Source organism: Siphateles boraxobius, unplaced genomic scaffold (genome assembly GCF_051911475.1).
Source record: "Siphateles boraxobius isolate OS27281-9 unplaced genomic scaffold, OSU_SipBor_1 77, whole genome shotgun sequence".
Classification (NCBI taxonomy): Eukaryota; Metazoa; Chordata; class Actinopteri; order Cypriniformes; family Leuciscidae; genus Siphateles; species Siphateles boraxobius.
In genome coordinates, this window is record NW_027509205.1 from 19,743,695 (window position 1) to 19,767,918 (window position 24,224).

Below are 24,224 nucleotides of genomic sequence, written 5' to 3' on the forward strand. Positions count from 1 at the left end.
GACTTGCATTCTGTACACATCCAAGCGAACGTACAGAGAAGCCAGGGCTGGATCTGCCTCCTCCAGGGCAGCGCTTGCAGGCTCACCACCTGCTCCTATTACGGGAGAGGTAGGAACCTTGGGCACCATCCGAGCCGGGGTCTCAGCTTGTGAGAGTTAGCCGGCCCAGACTCCAGGCACAATACGTTGACCGAAAGCGAGCAAGTCCCCACCCTCTAGTAGAGACCACGCGAGCAGGAGAACTGATATAACAGAATTTTTAACTCACTACCTGCAGTGGCTCAGGGGCGGTCTCTGCAGTGCAGTCGCACCAGGGACAAGGCCCAAGAGGATAAAGAGGGACACAAGGATTTACAAGACCTTGCTCCTCAGGAACCTGACGATCAGAACGTGCTTCTGCATACTTCTGCAACACGATGAGCGTCGTTTAAACACCGAGGCAACATCATTTTGAGGGTGATTTAGGAAAACAGCCTACTGCAACCCATTTTGCAGGAAAGAGAGCACTGAAGTGATCGAAAGCTTTCAGGATCTCCTCTGGAGAGAAGACGCACTCAACGACTAGGTTCCACTTCTAAAGGCGTAAGCACTCTACCCAATTCTAGGGGGTGCTCGCAGAAGTGATGGTAACTATCACATGTTCTTGTGATAGCCACCTGAACCTCCGCGTTCAGATGTAAGACCGCCCGGAATCTCCGGGGGAAGAACGCGTGTGCCATCGTGCCCCGTCCCCGAAAGAGTTTTCAGGGGAAGTCAGGAAGGCTGTTGAAATATTACACAAACCTGCACAAAAATAAATATGTTAAATAGCACAAATATACTTTATGCATTTTAATCTCACTTTAGTAAGCAATGTCTTTGGTGCTGACCTTCAATGATCCAATTCATCTATACTAATAAGCAAAAATTACTTTAGATAAACATCCCATTAGTGTTTTTTTTTTTGAAGAGTTTTTCATTCTTGTCTGAGTTGCTCCTACTGTACAGAAGTGAATTTGCATTTTCTTCAGCCTGAGGTTAATTCATTTCACTTATGGTGTAAAAGGGCCTTTACATTTGAATAACTTTTTTGTTATTGAAAAACAAACAAGCAAGCCCAGCTTAGATAAGAAAAAGTAACACAAACTTAATGTAATGCATTACTTTCCATAAATTGGACATTGTGAGAGTATCTCACAGGTTGGTTAGGTTAGATTAGGTATACTTTATAGTCCAAGATAGGGAAATTTGTCTTTATCTCAGAACACAGTATAGATTAACACATTACAAATATATAACATATCAGTTATATATACAACAGTATATAAACAGTTTCATTCAAAATATACAAAGGGTTCTTATTCAGAAATCTATACCGAGTGAAAATCATTAGTTTGAACCGCAGCAGTTCTGTGTTAGTCTGAATAAGGCACTTCAGTGAGGGTTTATGTGTACAGCTGCTTTTGTTTTTTTTTTGTTTTTTTTTTTGTTTTTTGCTCTTAAACATCAACTAATATGTTCCTCTCAGCAAGGACACTAAAGCACTTAAATTGCTTTTTAGAGTCTAACAAAGAAACCTTGTACTCTAAAACTATGGAGTGGCTTTTAGAGCACATCAAACTGGTAGAAGTACTTGTTCTTGTTTTGCTTGTAAACATCCCATACTAGATGGAGAAACCAAAAGATAAGAATATCCATAATAACAAATAAATCAGTGCATTTATTATTATTATTCTGAAACCAGAAATTGGGATATCATTTTTTGAAGTACTTGTCCCTCTTTTTAAAATGGCCAACATCTTTTAGTTTGCTTAACAGCATGGTGGAGAAGCATCATCTTTCTAGAGAGCATTTGATTGGACCAACATCTGCATACAAGTGCAAGATGATGTAAATAATATTCTTGTTCCATTACTCCTAAAAGTTTATTTGGACAGTTTTCACTTTAGAAATGAAAGGTAATAACAATAAGGTCCCATAAGTTAACTTTAGTTAATGCATTAAATAACATTAAGTAATAATGAGCAATACATTTGTTACAGTATGTATTATTAATCTTTTAATTTAATCAATTTTAAATGTTGTAAAGAAATGATATTTTATTTAGTATGTATTAATGTCAATGTTATTAATAAAAAAATAAACTGTTCAATGTTAGCTCATAGCGCAGGTCAATTAAATGATATTAACAGATACAACTTTTGATTCTAATAATGTCGAGTATATGTCGAAATAAATGTCGAGATTAACATTAAAGGTGCAGTAAACAATTTCTGAGATATATTGTTGATATCTGTTGATATTTGAAATCGGCAAAACAAACATGCCCCTACCCAAAAAGATCACACCCCAATCTTCATTGCCCTGCCCCCAATTAACCAATATGCCATGCAACACAGGCACCTCCCCCCTCATGAGTGGACACGCCCCTTACTGCTGATTGGCTACAAGTGTGTTCTGGTGCTCGGTCTGTTCTACTTTCAACAGCTTTCTCAGAATTCGCCTACTGCACCTTTAACTAAGAATAATAAATGCTTTAAAAGTGCTTTTCATTGTTAGTTAACTAAAGTTACCAAATGAAACCTTATTGTAAAGAGTTTCCGGTAACTGTAACCAACTAAACTTCTTCCTCATCTTGACTTGTTTGGAAAATATCCCGCTCTGCATTTTCAATATAATTCCATGTTCTTGTTTTCAGTCTCTCCAATGTGTAAATAACTCAAGGCAGTTTGTACCATTTAAACACAACTTAATCAAAAGTCTTTTGTACTGTTGTATATCGCCCCTTTATTGTTTAACCATTAAAAATATAGCATATAACATTGTTATATGTTCATGTTATATTTTTTTTATGTCTGCAACCTTGTTAATTGTGCTGCTGCCTGTCTTGGCCAGGAGGACGCTCTTGGAAAAGATTTTTAATCTCAATGAGTTTTTTTTTTCTTCTGGTTAAATAAAGGTAAAATAAATAAAATAATAGATGCATGATGTACCTTGTTACGCTTTAGGAGAACAAGGGTGCCATCTGGCCTCTGCCATCGCACGCACATGAGCCATTTATGCACAAATCAATGGGTAATTTTTAAACAACTGCTTTGTTATTCTTCTCAGAGTGTAGGAACAAAGACATATGATAATTCCGCAGCAAAAACTGAGCATTCAAAAACAAAGCATTGGATGTTCTTAAAGCAATATTAGATTGGCAATCATTGCTCCATTGTAAATTATGGATCTGTATACCTTGCAATATGAGGGAAAAAACATGTTCATCCTCGTCCTTCATCAAGACTTGCGGACGCAAGTGGCTCCCAATATAATTAAAGCTATCTAATTCCTTTCAGATAGAAAGAGAACATCTTTTTTTAAATTGCAACAGGCAGATAGGAACATTTTTGATGGGATGATTCACTATTTTCTTTCCCAGCAGCTGTTCCTGATTCATTCAATCATCCCGAAATGATTGGCCTCTGCAAGGAGCCATTACATTAACCGAGTAATCAGTAATTGATATGGAGTGAGATATTTATAATGCACTTTCTGTATTCGGAGAATGACACGATTCCTCAATATTACGAAAAAAGTAAAGTATTTGAATTTCATTGCATTAGATCAAAATGTCAGAGCAAGACATTTATTTTAAACAACACTAAAGCACACTTTATGTTTGGTTTGAAAACAGTTCTGCTGCTTAATATTTTTGTGTAAACATTTTTAACAGTGTAAACCGTTTTTCAGGATTTGTTAATGTACCTCATGTCCACTACTGTTCAAAAGTTTTTTTTTTAGAGGAATTAATGTTTTTATTCAGCAAGGATGAATTAAAGTGATCAAAAGTAAGAAAAAAATTGTTTTCAACGTTGATAATAATCAGAAGTGTTTTTTTTAGCAGCAAATCAGCGTATAAGAATGATTTCTGTAGGAATATGTGACTGAAAACTAGAGTGATGATGCTAAAATTCAGCTTTGATCACAGTAATAAATTACTGGGTGGGTGGGTATCTTTATGTACACAATAATAATCTTTTATGAACACCGTATCTCTATGTACACAATAATAATCTTTTACATTGTAATCCTTTTATTTATAATATTTGTGTGCTGCTGCAGCAGAGTGTACGTGCGTTGTGGACCTGCCTATTGGCGTACATTACTAATGCGCTCTTTAAATAACAAACAAAAAGGTCCCACTTTATATTAAGTGGCTATAGGTACTATGTACTTACATTGAAATTAATAATTTGATACAATGGACTTACTGTGTACATACATGTTTTTACATTTTACTTTTATTTTGAAAATACCTGCGTGTGATTACAGTGTGATACATTTAATTACAATTAATGTATGTTTACATTTGTAATTACACTGTTGACCCTTCCCTCACACTTTAACCCACCCTTATACCGACCCATACCACCACACCAGTCCCTAACCTTACCAGTATCACACCTCAATAGCAGCGAGTGTTTTACAATACAACATCAACACAATAAGTACATTGATTGTACTCATTTTTTGATGTAAGTACATTGTACTTAAAGCCACTTAATATAAGGTGGGACCAAAAAGGATTCGGCGCCGTTGACTTTAGACCAGGTTTCAGTTGGTCAATGGCGCAGTATATTTCAGTTGCCTCAAAATAGCAACGCGCCAACAATACGGCCGAACACACCTCGTTTTCAGACCAGCAGCCCATGGGTGCAAATGCATTTGCTATTTAAACAACGGGGCGCAGGACATGAAAATAATAACTGTGTCGGACTGAAAGTAGCCACTTGCGGCGCGCTTGGCGCTGAGTGTATGATAGAGCACCACGAGTTTCGGTAAGCCGACCATCTCTTCTTACTTCCTTCCTCTGAACATTGTTACATTGGTGGCGAAACCCGGGAAGGAAGAAGAACGTCGCCGTCAGGTTCGCCATTTGTGGATGTCATCATTCGCTCGCAGGACTCTATCAAGAGCAACATCAGGCGCTGGTCGACATGAGGGAGGATCAGGCACGCCGTTTCCAGGCCCTTGTCCACACGCACTGCGGGGAATCCCTCTACGTCGGCCCTGCCCACTCACATGCCTCATGAAGATGGGTCTCCAGGACGACCCGTTGACGTTCCTGGACCTCTTCGAGAGGACTGTTGCAGGGGCATGTGAGTGGCCCCAAAGTAAACCCACTGGCCGGTACACCTCATCCCCTGCTGTCAGAGGAGGCGCAAATAGCAGCACAGCAACTACCGGTCCAGAACCTCCTGGTCTACGCGGACCTAAAACGAGCCATTCTTCAGCGGGTCGGCCACAGAGCAGCAGCACTTCAGGTCACTAGATATTGGGGAGGGGGGCTGACCCTTTGTGATGGCTCAGCAGCTGGACCTGGCCATCCAACTGGCGGAGGACCAGATGTTTGCGTGTCCTTGGTTTCGGCACCAGTGTAACAATGTTCAGAAGAACGAAGTAAGAAGACCGGGTCGGCTTACTGAGACTTGTTCTGTTTATTTGAAACGAAAAGGAACACATCCAAACTCAGCTGTAAACAGAAGTGCTCAGTGACAGTCATTAATAGTTATTGCTTTCCAGCTCTCATTGGCGGTCACAGCACGAGCTCTCTCCTCACTCACTGTTTCCCAGCAGCTTATATCCGGTCTCTTCACGCCGATTTCTGCAACAAGACACAGGTGTTTGTCACTTTCACTTGACCTTCTTACTCACCGCTCGTCTCCCAACTCTCTTTCCCGTCGCAGACCTCGCTGAACCATGCCCCCCTCGACACAATTACACTTTAAAATGTTTTCAAAATAATATTTTACATTCTTACAACATTACTGTTTTTCTGTATTTTTGATAAAATAAAGCAGCCTTGCTAAGCAGAGACGTTTTTCAAAAACATTAAAAAAATCTTACCAACCCCAAACTTTTGAACGGTATAGCTATATTACTTTCATATTTATGTGTTTGTGAGCAGTCGATGGAGTGCCGCTCTGCCGTTTTAAGATGGATTAATTTCTCCGCTCTGGCAGTCCTCTGCTCTCATAGCAGACCACAAAACAGACAGAGCTTAAAGCAAAGAGGCTTTCTCAGAGTCCTGACCGCAGGCCAAACATCCAACCAAAGAGAGAGCGAGAGAGAGATTTGGGCATTATCGCTGGGCAGTTTCTTCAGTTTTGGACTGCGGTCAATACCGAGTGCCAATAAAGAGAAGGGTTTTGGCAACTCAACGAGATCTGCTGTTGTCTGCCTGAAGTTAAACAATAGAGGCATAATTTGTTAATTGTGGGTTGGAACCTCATTGTCTTTAGAGGTTTTTTTTGGGAATATTAAACGTCAAAACTTTAACACAAAGTCTGATGGCCATTTCATTCCTATAGTATGAAAGCAAAACCTGATAATCTTGAATCAAGCCCTGACCACTGAACAGCACTTGCAGGCAACTTTAAAGCTGAACACTGGGGAAAAAGCATAAAGGCCAAATCCATCATAGCATATCAATAATTCTCTCACATGTTGATTCTCAGCGTTTTCAGCCTTGTTGAACTGGTTGTAATTGGTCTTTTTTTTGTTTTGTTTTTTTCTCCTCCAGGAAGTGAAATACTTCCAGTTCCCAGGAGAGCTGCTGATGAGGATGTTGAAGATGTTGATTTTGCCTCTGGTCGTGTCCAGGTAAGACTCAATAATGATCACTGTGGAAAACAAGCTGATTTTATGTCTGTAGAGCTCCAGTCCCCACTTTAAAAACCATCTTAATGTGTTTTAATCAAACATGCTATCTCACAACCAATTCGTATGAATTCGAACAAGTGAGCAAAAGGTGGCTAATTTGTACGACCTCACTCGTATGATTTGTCTAAACCCCAGTAATGGGTAGGTTTAGGGGCGGGCAAGAAGCAACCTGATCTGACAAAACAAGCACAAAATAAGCGACCACCAGAATCCAAAATATCAGCCCTGGTTTTCATAAATGGTTTCAGTCAATGCTGATGCAATTTGGCTAACCATGATAGGAAGCTTTGAATGCAAATAATATTTGGGAAAAAAAAGATGTAAAAGGAAATGTTGAGAATGTCATATGATTTTAGCACAGCCAGGAACTTAAAACGTCCATTTGATGCAGAGAGGAGTGTGAATTGTACAGCAGCAAGTTGAAAGAGGGTTAAGATTTGTCTGTCATCAATGGAAACAGGAGCTGATTTCTGAGAAAACCCCATTCAGTTCCTGGAAGTCCAGAACCCTTGATATATGTGCCTATTTCCTTTGAGTGTCTTGATATGCAAGAACTCTCACATCCTGCTCTTCATATGCCCTTTGACTTTAGTGAGAATGTTTGAATTAACTGTGTTTACCAGCCACAGAGGTCAGTGCGGCCAAAACATATGGTGGAAAATCTGAACCTTAAATAAGCAGATATGCATTTATAATGTTTGCAATTGCTTGTTTGCAAAGATATTACGATTTACAGTATTCTACTTTATTTATTTATTCTCTACATTGTTGCTACTGTCACGACAGAGCAATTATTTGAATTGATTTGTCTGAGACTTAAGAACTCACTGCATTGCTTTTTGTACAGTACATCTATTGTTTTATTTTGTTTATTTTTGTATTATTTATTACAAAATATCAGGTATTCTGTCAGTTTTTTTCATGTTTTATTTCTTGTTAATTTAGCCACTCTATCAAATAAATACGTACGGTTGTGTTTGTTCTCTTCTAAGAGAGTCAAAATGTAAGCCGATCTAGCCGTTTTAAAGGACTTTTTGTATGCAATAACACTTTACTTCCATGAAATGCGAAATATCTCGATATTTATATATGATATAAACATATAAATATAAATATATGCAATATATTTTTTTGGGCTTCTTTCTTGAAGGACCAAGTGTGCTCTTATACCACGGTGTCAGACTATTTTCAGAACTGCTTTATAGATGAAATTAACTAATTTAATAATTTAACAACATCTGAACAACAGTCCTTTTCCTGTTATCTCTGTAAAGCTGTTTTGAAGCAATCTGTATTATATAAAGCGTTAAATAAATAAAGGTGGCTCTACCTTTTTTGTATTGCAACCTGTTCTCGCTCACAAGGTTCTAATGGGAGTCATTATTAAGATGTTAGAGATACCTCAAGGTGTCATTATATTGATTGTATAACGTAATTTGTCCAGATTCACCAAATTGAATCAGACTTCCAAAATTAGTAAAGTGCAACCAAACGTGAGAACACTTTGACCATTGAACCTGTACCATTAAACACTCCACCATACGTTTCACTAATATGTATGTTTGAACCAGGGTTATTTTAGTATCATTAAGGCTGTGCGTCTACCAAAGCATTTTAGCCAGCTGAAAATGCCTCGCTCTGTGCACTTGAGAGCGCTTTAGTTGAGTGTTTCTATTGTCTGATTTCGTAGATAGTTTATTCTGAATATAAAAATGTCGACACAATGTGAAGTACTTGCTCTGGCCCTTGTTTTAAATGATTTTGTTCTATTGTTGTCTTCTGTTGGCATTGTACAAGCAGGATGTGGTGGTTGGTTGTGTGGTATTTTCGTGTGTTAAAGTCATGTCGGAAAGATTGTTTTTACGAGTTGAACGCACGAATGCCACCACAAAGTCGTAAATACGAGTGGGAAGCTCAGGATTTTCTTTAAGCCCCGATGTTTACAAGTTTGAGGTCGTGTCAGTGAGAACCGTGGCAGAATACCACAATATTTATAGGTATTTAGCAGTGACATTGTCAGGCATTTTTATTTACAACAAAATAAGATAATTGCCTGCACAAAATATGAAAGCATTGTAATCTAACAATATAATATGTAACAAAGTTTACAGTGGCTTCATAAACTAATTAAAAAAAAATAAAAGAGCAAAACACACCGGCTGCACTTTCACTGTTATGCATTTTCTAGAAGTAGAGTTTAAAAACCTTGCTGTATTTTTGTGTAGTTAATTAAGAGAAGGTGCACCGTCATCTTGCTCCAACGAAGTGACTTGAACTCACCAGACCTCGCAAACACAACTTCCCAAGAGGATTTGAACCCACCATTTGTCTAGTCCCTCCTCCACTGTGATTGGACGGCTGGTTAAAAAGTGACAGTGATGAGTGCTGCGTTTTACCCAAAGTTTAAAAAATTTAAACTCTCGGCATCCGGAAAAAAACGGCAATAAATCCTGCGTGAAATAGACGCTCAGCACCGTTTTTAAACGCACAGCCCTCCCATTGCTCACAACTTAAAAAAACACACTGGACTTAGGTAAAAAATGCTTTGGTACCGGACACATGGCCTAAGATACTACTATAGTTTTTATAAATATTTTGGATTATTTTTTATATTTTGCAGTTTCATTTCAGTTAAACTTTTAGTCATTTAATTGTGTTTTTTTTTTTTTTTTTTTTTTTTAAACGTTTGTATTGTTTTTATTTTTATTTTATTTAGTTAGTTTAGTTATTTTAGTACCCTGGTAACCCGTGTTTGAACTGTAAATTCTGTGACTATGATAGAAAAACAAGCAATTTAATGACCGTTACGTTAATCTTGTATCAATTTGCATATCCCATGATTTGTGTCTAGTTTGTTTACTTCTTGAGGGATGGAAGAAAACCACTAGGTTATGTCCATTTAAGTGTCCGTCAGATGCATTAGATGAATCATAAAATTGATGTGAAGACTCAGTGGTCTTTACTAGACACAAAATTAGAGGTTGCTTGATGCAGTTTGGAGGAGTTACTGCTTCTTAAATGAGCCTTTTGCACAAATGGCTGAAATGTTCTCTTGCATTGTGAATTTTTGGCATGTTGCTTAATAGTCCACATGCTCACTTGATCTCTTAGGACTGAAATGGCCATAATTTGCGTAAAAACATGTCTTGTAGAGCATAATTGCCTTAATTGCATAACTGCCAGTTATAATCTGTGCTTGGCTGCTTCATGAACTTTCAGCTTTGGATTTGGCGACTAATTGACAACCTAGTTTGTTGGCAAGATGGCGGTGTACCTTCTCTTAATTAACTACACAAAAATACAGCAAGGTTTTTAAACTCCACTTCTAGAAAATGCATAACAGTGAAAGTGCAGACGGTATGTTTTGCTCTTTTCTTTTGTTTTTTTTTGTTACATTTTATATTGTTAGATTACAATGCTTTCATATTTTGTTCAGGCAATTATCTTATTTTGTTGTAAATAAAAATGCCTGACAATGTCACTGCTAAATGCATATAAATATTGCGGTATTTATAAACTCAAACTTGTTAAACTCAAACTCAAACTTGTAAACATCGGGGCTTAAAGAAAATCCTGAGCTTCCCACTCGTATTTACGACTTTGTGGTGGCATTCATGTGCGTTCAACTTGTAAAAACAATCTTTCCGACATGACTTTAACACACGGAAATACCACACAACCAACCACCACATCCTGCTTGTACAATGCCAACAGAAGACAACAATGGAAAAAAATCATTTAAAACAAGGGCCAGAGCAAGTACTTCACATTGTGTCGACATTTTTATATTCATGATAAACTATCTACGAAATCAGACAATAGAAACACTCAACTAAAGCGCTCTCAAGCACACACAGCGATAATGATACTAAAATAACCCTGGTTCAAACATACATATTAGTGAAATCTATGAGGGAGTGTTTACTTGACAACGATCATTTGGCTAAAATAGGCCATTTACCTGCAATCTGACCTCAGCGACGAGGCAAGATCCTGACTACAGCTGTAATCTGAAAGGAATACTGAATGCTCTGAGGGCTTTAATTGCATTGAGATTAATCAGTGGGAAATAGAGAGGGTTTTAATTGATGAGATGCATTAAAAGCCTTCAGATTGCAGTTTATTTCTGTGTGCAATTCATGGTTCTTTCTTGTGGTTTAAAAGACAATTAATATTCAGTAATATTCTTTATTTAACTGCATTGAAACTATCGGATGAGAACTGAATTGAAACTGCATCTTTATTTAACTGCATTGAAACTATCGGATGAGAACTGAATTGAAACTAAATTGAGCTGAATAATAGCACTATAATTATCTGTAGAGCTGCTTTACAGCTGGAACTGAATTAGTTTCATAATGAATTTTGCAACATTAACATCATTATTTGCCCATTTATTGATGTGAACCTGCTTTTAAACAATCTGTATTGTGTAAAGCACTATGTAAATAAATGTGAAGGGAAGCATCCCTTCTGGCATCCTAAGAAAACTGGAAAGAGACACACGCAGAAGAATTTAATCATGTTTTTTATAATGCAATGCACTTTCTAAGGCCATTGGTGAACCAAAAATAATATCACCCGTGATTTTGAATCATCTTCACTAATTATTCTATAGTGTAAAGGGTATGACATTTTTACACAAAATTAGATTTTAAACAACCATGATTAACAAGGTGATATCGTGATTTTTCTCACTGAATTGATGTGTGACCTGATGAGGTCATTTAAAATGTGTGTTTTTGCAGAATGTTTTCTAGAATTAAATCCTGAACTACTAAATGTATATTGCAAGACTTTTTAAAGGCAAAGCTATTTGTTTTGTTTTTAGTGCAGTGAAACATTAACATACACAAGCATCAGATCACTTGAATTTTATTTGGAAAATTGCATTTTTGTTGGCGTTCCATTGATAAGAGACACATGTAAGAAAGATTGTTTTAAACTCATTTTTCAGCATTTAAATCAATACATTTTGGATACTTCCCCAGCAATGTTGTTCATTTTTTTTCTGAAGTATGACAACAATAAAAAAATAATGAAAGCCAAAATATTAAATGCCATAGACGTAGATGAATATTGACTGAGTAATCCACTATTTTGTAGAGGGGAATCAAAATTAATATTTTCAGATTTTGAGCCAAATTACAGGGGGGTAAAGATGACTTTAGAAAGTTGGCAGAATCATTACTTTATGGTTACACAGAGATTGGTAGGTCTATTATTAAATGTTATAAGTATAACTTTTTATAAGTAAAAAGTTTTTTTCCCCAAAATTTGCATACATACCTGTAACTCAAGAAGTATTAAGACATCTTAATTTCCTTTTGGTTCGTAACAATGATCAACAAATCAACAAATGTTGATGAATAACTCCCAGAACATTGTGAGAGCCAGTAACTGATGTCAGTAAATCTGATTTCAAGTTCTTGGCAGTTAAGCACGTTTAATCAAAACATCCAGATATGACGCATTTCCATAATCTAGTGGCTTATGGCCTTGGAAACCGTTTAACAGGCAATCTTACTCCAGATTTCAGATGCTAGTGCAGTCAGTTTATTATTATTCACAATTATGACATTTTAAATTATGATTTAGGCCTATTGCAATGCAAATAAAAAATTGCAATGCAATTGTCTATGATTAAGCATTTGAATTGATATGTATCCATCGAATGTAGAAAAAAGACACATTTACTTATATAGTGCTTTCTAAAACAAAGATTGCTGTGAAACAGCTTCACAGAAATAAACAGGAAATTAAATTTTTTAATGTTGTCAAATTCATCAATAACAGAACGACTTTGATTTCCGTTAAGCAGCTCAAGACATGTTCTCATTAATAAGCTCATTTTAGTTTTTCAATAATACTGTTGATGATGCAAAATTCATCATTTATGAAACAAAATTGAAGACATGTAGTGTCATACAATATGTAATTTTTTTCGCCTCTAAGGGAACCTCTTCTTCTTAACCTCTTACAATAACAAAGTCGTAGGTTTATGATGCATAAGTGGAATTAAGGAACTTGTCGTCATGCTTAAGGATCTGATAACGTTTATGGATGAGTGAATACATTGATGTTTTTAACATGACTGTGGAATGAAGCAGGTCGCGATTGCTAATGAGAGGCAGATATCAGCGCCACATTCGAGTCCCGCAGATATAAAGAAATAAGGACATTTCATTCTACTGAACTACACGCAAGTGTGGAATTAATACTCACAGAGGTCAGTTTATTAGACGAATGAAACTTGTGAGGTAACGCAGCGCTGATTCACTTTGTCTACACTATCACCAGAGCCCGTATACGGAGAGCCTGTTCATTCCCTATTAAGTCCTATTGTACCGAATTTTGGTTGTAGTTCCACCAGAGTTCCACTGGGGGACGATCGTCCGAGTGCTAAATGAATGGGAGTCTATGGAGCTAGATGGCTGTATTTGTCTCTTTCACCCGATTGCCGTTGAGAAATCTCAGATTTGATTGTAGATTTTGCAAGTTCAACATGGGTTATAGGTCGAAAGTTGAATGAACGAGTACTTATGTCCTTTCGATTTCTTACAGGTTGAGTTGTTGCCCATTACACGCTAGCATTCTGCTAATGAACGCTGATTGGTCAGTGAAGGACTGATTACGACCAGAGATACCGCTTGATGGCATCGTGGCATCCGAAGCAGGACCAGAATGTGTGTGTGTGTTTCTGGCGTGGTCTTTTAAAACAACAAAACAAAAACTCTTCTAGCATGTGTATTTACCTGTGTCAGCGGTGTTGTCAATGAAAAGAAAGTGGAGAGCGCGAAAGCACCAAAGTGACTGAAGGATTGCCGTAAAGCAGTATCTCTGGTGGAACGATGTGTATGATGTCATTGACATTTTAAAAGACTTTTTAAAGCAAATGAGTGACTCTTAAAAATCTAACATCCAGCAATGAGTAATTTCTTTGCATCTCCTTTCGAATACAACATTCAAATTACTAGACAAAAAATTGTATCCTGAGAAAAGTGGATTTTGAGGGGTATAGCTCCATTGACCTCCATTCATTCTGCCCTCGTCCTGTGAGCGCCCTCATATGGAGCCAGAGTGGAACTGCAACCAGTTCAGAAGCCGGAAGTTTACTGAGTGAACGTTCTCCCCATATTAGACATTCTCTGCTATCATACTAAACTGCATTTGAGTGTGTTTGAAGTTATAATAGTTATCCTATGAGTTAGTTTGTTGGCTATATGAGACTAGCAGTAAGCTAGATCAACATTAGAGTTACATACTGATTATATTCTAACATTTCATCATGTTGAGCTATATAACATTGATTAGTTTTATCTACATTTGCTCACCTGTCTAATAAAGTATCTCTGTCAAGTCAAAGTTAGTCACGGAACGTGAAGCTCTCGACATCTCGAAAATGCACACTGATATCGATCCTCGTTTTAGTTCTCCTTTTGTCCCAAAGTCTGCTTGCCATGATCCATAATGTGTGAACGAAACAACAACGGCGTGAGCGTGCCGCTAGACGTAACACAGTTGTCCACGTCTGTCGCCATGGTTACTATGGCAGTACGAGCGGAAACCAGGGATATTTTACGTCATTGACAGGCGACGAGTGAACATGGACAAGCCATTATTTAAAATTGGAATTTCTCTGAAATTTTAAATCTTTGGGACCTTTTTGGGATATTGTAAGTACACAACTGCAGGAAATATATCACACTGTGCAAGTGATTTTTGGATATTTTATTACAAAAATCTTACATATTGTTGCTTTAATTCAGTGCAAGTCAGTGTGGTAAAATCGATATTTCTTTCAATATTTCTAATTTTTCTTTGTCCCCTGATGTCAACCATTCAATGCACAAAACCATATGACAGTAGCAGATATGATTAGCCTCATGAATATCCTGAGATTAATTGGTTTAACTGTAGTGAAGGTGTTACGAACCCCCCCGTTTACACTAGTCAGTTCATACTACAGTTGTAAAAAAAGCTGCAGGTAAAGTGCTGTTCGGTTTGTGTCATTTCACACAAAATATTCAATCTGTAAATGTTTTTCATCCTCATGTCGATCCAAAACTTCTTTCATCTGTGCACAAAAAAAATTCTGAACACTATGTTGGTTAATTGTTTTTCCATGCATTTTTGCCCATGCAGTTACAAGTAATGGGGACTGACGCTTTCGAACTTTAAAAAAGACACGGAAACACCATAATAGTGATTCATACAACCAAACTTATGTCATATGATGGCTTTGTGTGAGGAACTGACTGAAATGGATGTCATTATTCAATTAAAATAATTGGTTGTTGAGTCAGTGAGATGAACTCGATATAACTGCACCAATGGATTCATTGGAAAGATCCTACTCAAAAGAATGACTCATTCATGAATCCTCTCTTGAACTCTAATAATGTAGCCAAGGAGAGCAGGATGAATGTAAAGATGTCAATTTTGGTGTGTTCCTCAGACAAAACTCTCATATGTGACCATATAAATAACACTAGAAATGCAAATGTTGCACGGATTTTTATGATAATTATGATGCTTTTGAATCCTTTAAATCCATTAAAGTCGTGGCCTGATGTGGAAGATTTGTTTATTATTGTCCTACGTAAAGGCTCAAAATGATGTGTGTGTTTGCTTGAACTGTATGGTTCAAAGTTTCATCCATAGGATTTGCAACCATGGATGAGATTATGCATTAGGACTGGACAATAAATATTGAATATTTATGATAATAATGAAACATATTATATATATATATATATATATATATATATATATATATATATATAACTAGGGGTGGAACGGTAGGCTACATGTATTCGTATTGAAACGAATCGGTACGGGCGTCACGGTTCGGTGCATAAATATACACGGAGAATACATGGTATAGCTAAAAAATAAATAAAACTCTATAGCGATAAATTTCGCTCAAACAGACTGCGATGTCAATATTGCAATGCTGAAGTGTGTGTGTGTGTGTGTGTGTGTGTGCGCGCGAGAGAGAGGGAGAGGCGCGGGCGCGATTGAACTGTGTTTGTGTGTGTGAGAGAGAGAGAGAGAGAGAGAGAGAGAGAGAGAGAGAGAGAGAGAGAGAGAGAGAGGGGCGCGATCGAACTCTCTGTGTGTGAGAGAGAGAGAGAGAGAGAGAGAGGCGCGGCCGCGATCGAACTGTGTGTGTGTGTGTGTGTGTGTGTGTGTGTGTGTGTGTGTGTGTGTGTGTGTGAGTGAGAGAGAGAGAGAGAGAGAGAGAGAGAGAGGCGCGGTCGAACTGTGTGTGTGTGTGTGTGTGTGTGAGAGAGAGAGAGAGAGAGAGAGAGAGAGAGAGAGAGAGAGAGAGAGAGAGAGAGAGAGGCGCGGGCGCGATGAACAGTGGAAACATAAAAACATACTCCGTCATTTCGCTCATACAGCCAGGACATCATTCAAACCAGGGACGTGCACAGGGGGGTTGCTCAGGTTGCCCGGGCAACTGCCCATATGCCCTTCTCGACTCAAGTTGCCCTTCCGAGAGAAAAAAAAAATCGTACAATGGCTGCAGAATTTCACATAGGCACGAATACATTTTTTTTTTTTTTTTTTAAATTCGCAAAGCCTCATTCACATCCATTCGTGCACCGAAAGTGAAAGTCAGTAAGGGAAGGGCAAACTGTTTACGTGGCTGCAGCGCTGCACGCGACCGGTGCGTAAGACCCCACAAATTACTTAAGGCCCCGCCTCCATCTCGTGTCATAGCGTGTCAGTTAATGTGTACAACATCCATGACAAAATGAAGCGAAACTATCCTTCTGGTCACGAAAAGAGGAAGAAGAAAAAACCCATGAGAGTGAATTGCGGGAACAACAATCAGGTAAACTTGTGTTCTCTCCTCTCTAAGTTTGATGTCAGCAAAGTTTGATGTTTTTCGGTCTTGCTAACCTAACTGGGCAGGCAGTGCATCTCTTGCATCACTTTGTGCCTGACAAAAGTGAGAGTAAAATAAAAAAAAATATTACGTTTGTTTTTGATAAACGACAAAGTGCAACGGTGTTTGTTTACTGCAGCTCGGAAAACATAACCGCGTCGCGTGTGTTATCGTGCGTTCATATGCGCGTGCACGAAATGAAACTCGCATTTTTCAAGCAGAAATATGTGGAGACCAGACATACTGTACAATACATGCACGTGAATGATGGCACTCCCAATCAAAGTCACATTTATAAAACAAGAAACTGATGATCTAGTCTCAGACTCTCAGTGTAGTTAAAAACTCTAAACAACTGCACTAATTATGCAAGATAGAAAGCAACGTATTGACAATTTGACATTGATTGACTATTGATTTATAGGCTATATTGAATTTAAAATGTTGATTAGCTGGACATACTGGTCAATATGGATGCACATCCCTCAGTAAATAATAACCATAAATCAAGAATTGCTTCAACATGCATAATAATAAATAAAAAAAATCATACTGATGCCGAAAATACCCAGGCTGTAGAGAGAACCAAAGTTAATCCCAAAAGCCAAAGCTCAGGGTTATAATTTATTATTTTCTTATTTATGTTTACGTTAATATTCACTTGTTATGTTAACATTCTATAGAAAATACTCTATTCAATAAATATTGTTTGTTTGAACCTCATTCTGTTCTATATTGTTGTACTTATTCTTTGACTGTTTTGTTTAAAGGAGGGAGGATTGTATTGGGAGCACTGAAGTGTCAGGTGTGATTGTGTGGCAATGGCAAATGGTTTACATAGCTCACGGCGTCACAGGTCAGGTAGAGGGCCCCTTTTGGTTAGGGCCCCAGGGGGAGTTCAGGATCGGCCCTGGGTTTAGCAGTCGATTCTGTTCCCTACCGGAATTGCTGTTCCCTTTACGCAATCATACTACAAATCATGCGTAGTTGCCCGTAGCCTACCATCAGAACTGAATACGAGCAAGAAGCACAACTGAATGTACAGGAAGCCCTTTTTTCAGGTCAGAGCAACTGCCCCTCATAATTCCTGTGCACGTCCCTGATTCAAACGACAAAGTGTTTACATTTGTGTACACTCGCAATAAAACACAACATTGTGCTTTTGTCACACTCTAAACTCTTGTCAAACTGTAACCTACAACTGTCACCCAACCAAAATCGCGCGCACACACACACACACGCACGCACACACACACACACACACACACACACACACACACACACACACACACACACACACACACACACACACACACACACACAGAGTTTTACACAGAGCTTTTTCAGTTACACATTCTACATTGATAAAAAAAAAGAAAATCAAATGTTTTTTTAATGGTTGTAGCCTATTATTTTATACGGAAATCAATTATTTATAATCCAGATGAGAACAAAGTTAGGGTTAATTAAAATTAAGGAAAACAAATAGGCTATATTGATCTGAAATATAGCAAATTATTTTTAAATTCATTCAGGTACAATAACCAAACATATCGCAAGGTATTTTTATCTTTTTATTAATTTAATTAATAAACTAATTAAATTATATAAAACTATTGTCAGTGCACTACAAATAAACTGGTTCTATGCCTGTCACAGAGATGAGTCGTAGATCCAAATGCAAGTAAGGAGTTTAATGTTGACAAACAGAAAAGGAGAGTTCTCAAAACACCACGTTTAGCAGGCGGGCGACATGGAAGACAACACTCCGACTGGAGACGTGAGAAGGGGAATCCCCAGAGAAGGCTAGCTCGAAGGCAGGTGAATGGACTCAGGCGATCTTCCAAAGGGCTGGATGCACAGGAAACAAAGACATAAACTCCGCACGGAGACTAGGACACAGGAACTGCGAGAGAGACACAAACCAGAGTGACGAACCGACACCAAGCACAAACAACTTCAGAGATATAAAGACAGCTAACAAGCATAATGATAGGCTGCAACTGAAGGCTGATAAGTGATCAGCTGGTGCTAAACAACAAACAGGTAGTACACACCCACAAACCCACGCCTACAAACACACCAACAGAAACTCAGAACGAACACCCGGACTGATGAACCGTGACAGTACCCCCTCCCCTAGGGGATGCCTCCTGACCCTCCCAGGAGAGCTTACCTGACGATTGTAATCATCGATAAGGGAGTGATCCAGTATGTCCCTAGCAGGAACCCAACTCCTCTCCTCCGGACCGTAACCCTCCCAGTCCACGAGGTACTGGAATCCGCGTCCCCTCCGTCTCGAGTCCAGAATACGATTAAGCGAATATGTAGGCTCCCCGTCAACGAGCCGCGGCAGTGGGGGAACCGGGGTGGGCGGATTAAGGTAAGAACGAAAAACAGGTTTCAATTTGGAGACATGAAAGGCGGGGTGAATTCTCCTGTACGCTGGAGGAAGTTTGAGGCGGACCGTCACCGGACTAATGATCTTGTTGACAGTGAACGGGCCGATAAATTTAGGAGCTAGCTTATTAGAACCGGAACGGACCGGAATATTCTTAGTAGAAACCCACACCTTTTGACCCATGACGTACACGGGAGGCATTGACCGGTGGAGATCGGCCTTAGCCTTGGTGCGCGCCCCCACCTGGAGCAGAGTCTCACGGGCTCTGGTCCAAGTGCGGTGGCTCCTCTTGACGATGGCGTGAGCCGAGGGGACCGCTAATTCGGATTCCAGACTGGGAAAAATAGGTGGCTGGTACCCTAAGCTACACTCAAACGGAGATAGGCCCGTGGATGACACTGGTAACGAGTTATGTGCGTACTCCATCCATGAGAGCTTCTGGCTCTAGGAGGAAGGATTCTGAGAAACCAAACATCGCAAAACTCTCTCCAAGTCTTGGTTGGCACGCTCGGTCTGCCCGTTGCTCTGAGGATGAAACCCAGAAGAAAGACTGACACTCGCCCCCAACAAAGGACAAAACTCCTTCCAAAATTTGGAAATAAATTGGGGACCCCTGTCAGAGACCACGTCCACCGGGAGGCCATGTAACTGAAAGACGTGGTCTACAACAGTGACCGCTGTCTCCTTGGCAGACGGTAATTTGGGCAAGGGAATGAAATGAGCCGCCTCCGGTCCACTACAGTCAAAACGACCGTATTGCCCTGGGAGGGCGAGAGGGCAGTGACAAAATCTAGCGCGATGTGGGACCAGGGTCTCGAAGGGACAGACAGCGGTTTGAGTAACCCATCCGGTGGGCGATTGGAAGTCTTACCACACGCACAGACTGAACATGCCAAAACAAAACTCCGAACGTCACGAGCCATGGAAGGCCACCAGAATCGTTGCTTGACCAAAAAACTGGTGCGATTGACTCCTGGATGACATGCCACCTTGGAACAATGACCCCACCGAATAACATCGGACCGTAACCCCTCCGGTACAAATAAGCGACTCGGTGGACACCCGGATGATATGATAAGGTAAACTCAAAATGACTGAAAAAAAGTGCCCTCCGAGCCTGCCTGGAGTTGAGTCTTTTAGCAGACCTAATATATTCAAGGTTCTTATGATCGGTCCAGACAATAAAGGGTACCCCCGAACCCTCTAACCAATGGCGCCATTCCTCCAATGCTAACTTGACTGCCAGCAGCTCTCTGTTACCAATGTCATAATTGCACTCTGGCGGAGATAAACGATGGGAGAAAAACGCGCAAGGATGCATCTTGTCATCCGCGGACGAGCGCTGGGAAATAAACGCTCCCACCCCCACCTCTGACGCGTCGACCTCCACCACAAACTGACGTGATGTGTAAGGGGGAACAAGAATGGGGGCTGAAACAAAGCAGCTCTTGAGGTTGGTAAATGCAGCTTCAGTTACACCCGACCACCTGAACGTCGTCTTGGTGGAGGTCAAGTTAGTCAGAGGCGCGGCTAGTTGGCTGATATTGCAAATAAAACACCTGTAAAAATTGGCGAACCCCAGAAACCTCTGTAGGGCCTTATGGGAATCTGGAGTTGGCCAATCCACCACAGCCTTAACCTTGTCGGGATCCATGTGCACTCCCTCGGAGGAGACGATATAACCCAGAAACGGGGCCGACTGTGCATGAAACGAACATTTCTCCGCCTTGAATAAAAGCCCATTCTCTAAAAGCCTCTGGAGCACTCGTCTGACGTGCTGAACGTGTTCATGGAGAGAAGAAGAAAATATCAATATGTCATCCAGGTAGACATATATGAACTGGTCTACCATATCTCTCAGCACGTCATTCACGAGTGCCTGGAAAACCGCTGGGGAGTTGGACAGCCCAAACGGCATGACCAAATATTCAAAGTGCCCCCTGGGTGTGTTAAAAGCAGTTTTCCATTCATCCCCCTTCCTTATGCAGACAAAATGATATGCATTACGCAAGTCCAATTTCGTGAAAATTGATGCTCCCTGCAACCTCTCAAAGGCTGAAGCCATCAACGGCAAAGGATAAGTATTCTTTACCATGATGTTGATCAGCCCTCGGTAGTCAATACAAGGTCGCAGAGAACCATCCGGAGGAAGAGAAGCAGCCCGAAACTTACTGAACACTTCCTTCAGGTCAAGATACTCACGTGGCACATTAGATAAATCCGCGTGTTCATCCTGAAACACAGAACAAGACACCGAAGAACACGCAGACAATAAACAAGAAGCATGACAGGATTCATTCCAGGCTAATATGGAGTTCCTGCCCCAGTTGATATGTGGGTTATGGAGTACCAGCCAGGGATGACCTAACACCACAGGGGAAGAAGGAGTGTCAATCAACAGAAAGTCAATATTCTCAATATGATTACCGGAGGTAATTAGTCTTATAGTGACGATAGAATGAGTTACAGAAGGCAAACATTGCCCATTTAAGGCAACCACAGAGATGGGCAGAGGGAGTGGTACAATAGGTTTGTTTAGTCTGTGAGCTAGATCAATATCAAGAAAATTTCCCTCAGCCCCTGAGTCAACGAGGGCCTCACAGTCAAAACTCAGAGTCTAAAAGTGTAAACTCACTGGGAGATGAGCGGCAGAAAAAGAGGATTCAGTTTGTGCAACCCCACTCGTCAGTAACCTCTTACCTACTAACGGGCGCTGGCTTTTACCGGACACTGCAGCGCGATATGACCAGCGGTACCACAACAAAAACACAATCCTCTCTCCTTTTTCCTCTTTTTCTCCCGCGAGGATAAGCGAGATCTGCCAAGCTGCATGGGCTCAGGTTCAGGAAAAAATGCTGTGGTCTCGTCAGGAGAAAAATTGGAATCATGTGAATAAGTCACGTGGCCTTGTTGTGACAGACGGCCTCGTCGACGTAGTCGAGTCGAGTATCAACCTGAACTGCTAGATCAATCAATTTATCCACCCCGGTGGGTAATTCCAAAGCGTAGATCTCGTCCTTAATGTATTCAGAAAGTCTGTGTAAAAACATGTCCCATTGGGCCTCGGCATTCCAGCCACACTCAGCAGCCAACGTACGAAAATCAATTGAATAGTCTGTTACCGTTCGTTCCCCTTGTCCGAGTTCAGCGAGAAGACGCGCCGCGTCTCGTCTAGAGGCAGCGGGATCGAACACCTTTTTGAGTTCGCTAGAAAAGGCTTGAAAGGATGCACAACACGGAAGTCTCTGCTCCCTAACAGTCGTTCCCCAGCTGCCCACTCTACCCCCGAGTAAAGTGATCATAAAGGCCACCTTGGATTCCTCCGTAGGAAACGCGGACGGTTGAAGCGAGATGTATAGTGAACATTTTGCCAAAAAAGAACGACACAACTGGGACTCACCGGAGTATCATGCGGGAGACGGAAGGCAGGGTTCAGTGGAACGGATAGTCTGGATAACTGGAGCCGGTGGATTAGCCACGGCCTGTTGTTGAGAAGCAGCAGCCTCGCATCGTAATTGTTGCACCTGTTTCGTCAGTTCAGAGACCTGGGTAACTAGCGCCTGAACAGCACGACCCGTAGCCATAGTTTGTTCCTCCTGTTGCTGAAGACGAGCGTCACTCTTGACCAATACGTCATGCAATTCTGCCTCACTTGCTGGATCCATTATATGGTCGGTTCGTTCTGTCACAAGGATGAGTCGTAGATCCAAATGCAAGTAAGTAGTTTAATGTTGACAGACAGAAAAGGAGAGTTCTCAAAACACCACGTTTAGCAGGCGGGCGACCTGGAATACAACACTCCGACTGGAGACGTGAGAACGGGAATCCCCAGAGAAGGCTAGCTCGAAGGTAGGTGAATGGACTCAGGCGATCTTCCAAAGGGCTGGATGCACAGGAAACAAAGACATAAACTCCGCACGGAGACTAGGACACAGGAACTGCGAGAGAGACACAAACCAGAGTGACCGTGACAATGCCCTAATAAAACTTATTTAAAAATACAAGGCTTAAGACATTTATAAAAATGCCTTCTGATTTTTGTTTTGCTTTTCACTCAATTGTCCCGAAATCGTACCGAACCGTGATGTCTGAACCGAGGTATGAACCGAACCGTGACTTCTGTGTACCGTTCCACCCCTAATATACACACACACACTCTCTCTCTCTCTCTCTCTCTCTCTCTCTCTCTCTCTCTCTCTCTCTCTCTCTCTCTCTCTCTCTCTCTCTCTCTCTCTCTCTCTCTCTCTCTACTAATAACTGTTGCAAACCAGCGGAGAAAATGTCTATGAGTTTAATTTGATGGTTTTATTACATTTGACAGCATTTCAACAGCTGACTATTATGATTATTTTTGAAATCATTACCCTATAGAATAGATATAGACAGTCCTGTGGTGTTACTGTGACATATCTGCATGAGGATGAAGAAATTCCTAAAAAAAAAAAAACAGCTGTTTTAGCATTTACAGGGATATGTTATTGAAAATGCACGAGTGGCCATCATTTGTGCTCATTTTAGACGGATTTAAAGGAATAGTTCACTCAGTTGTATAAACACTTCATGACTTCTCTTATAAAACAGTTTTTTTTTCTTCATGGCAGACTTCAAACATAGAATGTCTTAATGACAAACATGTTTGAAGGTTATAGAGCAGCATTTCATTTATTATGTGGTTAAACTATTTCCACACAAAATCAGTTTGTTCATCTATGATCTAAAATCATCTGTTTTTGACAATGTTATCACCTCAATAGCTCCAATGAGTTTATTAACTTTTAATTGAGACATGCTCTAATGGGTTGAATCACCTAATGCATTTTATCTTCTTTTCATTATTTTATTTAAAGCTGCAGTCCGTAACCTTTTTTGGGTTAAAAATTATCCCAAATAAATTTGAGCAAGTACACAACCAGCCAGTGTTCAAAACTATCTGCATGCCTTAGCTCGATTGAAAATGGTAAGCTTGTAATAATGTGATTGTGAATGCCAGTTTTCACACCGACGCGGCGACTGACAGCCGCACATTCTCCTCAAAACATTGCAGAGGCACAACCCACGTAAAGTTGATTTATATCATTTTATAATAAATCAATTGTATTTATTTTATTTAAATAATGAGAAAAATTACAATGAGGGTTATTTGAACCAAGAAATGTCCTGTAAAGTTTATCATTTTGTCCAAAAAAAGTGGAATTGCTTGATCATGGTTCATAACACATGTTGTAGAGAGGTTATAAA

The 24,224-nt window shown here is 39.9% G+C and overlaps 1 protein-coding gene across 2 annotated transcripts in view; it reads left to right on the forward strand.

Moving 5' to 3' along the window:
• Nucleotides 1-24,224, forward strand: part of slc1a7b (solute carrier family 1 member 7b) — a 97,282-nt gene that overhangs the window by 33,367 nt on the left and 39,691 nt on the right. For both annotated transcript variants that reach the window (XM_077218605.1, XM_077218606.1), the window contains one exon: nucleotides 6,548-6,627. In XM_077218605.1, the coding sequence (XP_077074720.1) occupies nucleotides 6,548-6,627 (80 nt within the window). The remainder of the gene's footprint in view (nucleotides 1-6,547; nucleotides 6,628-24,224) is intronic.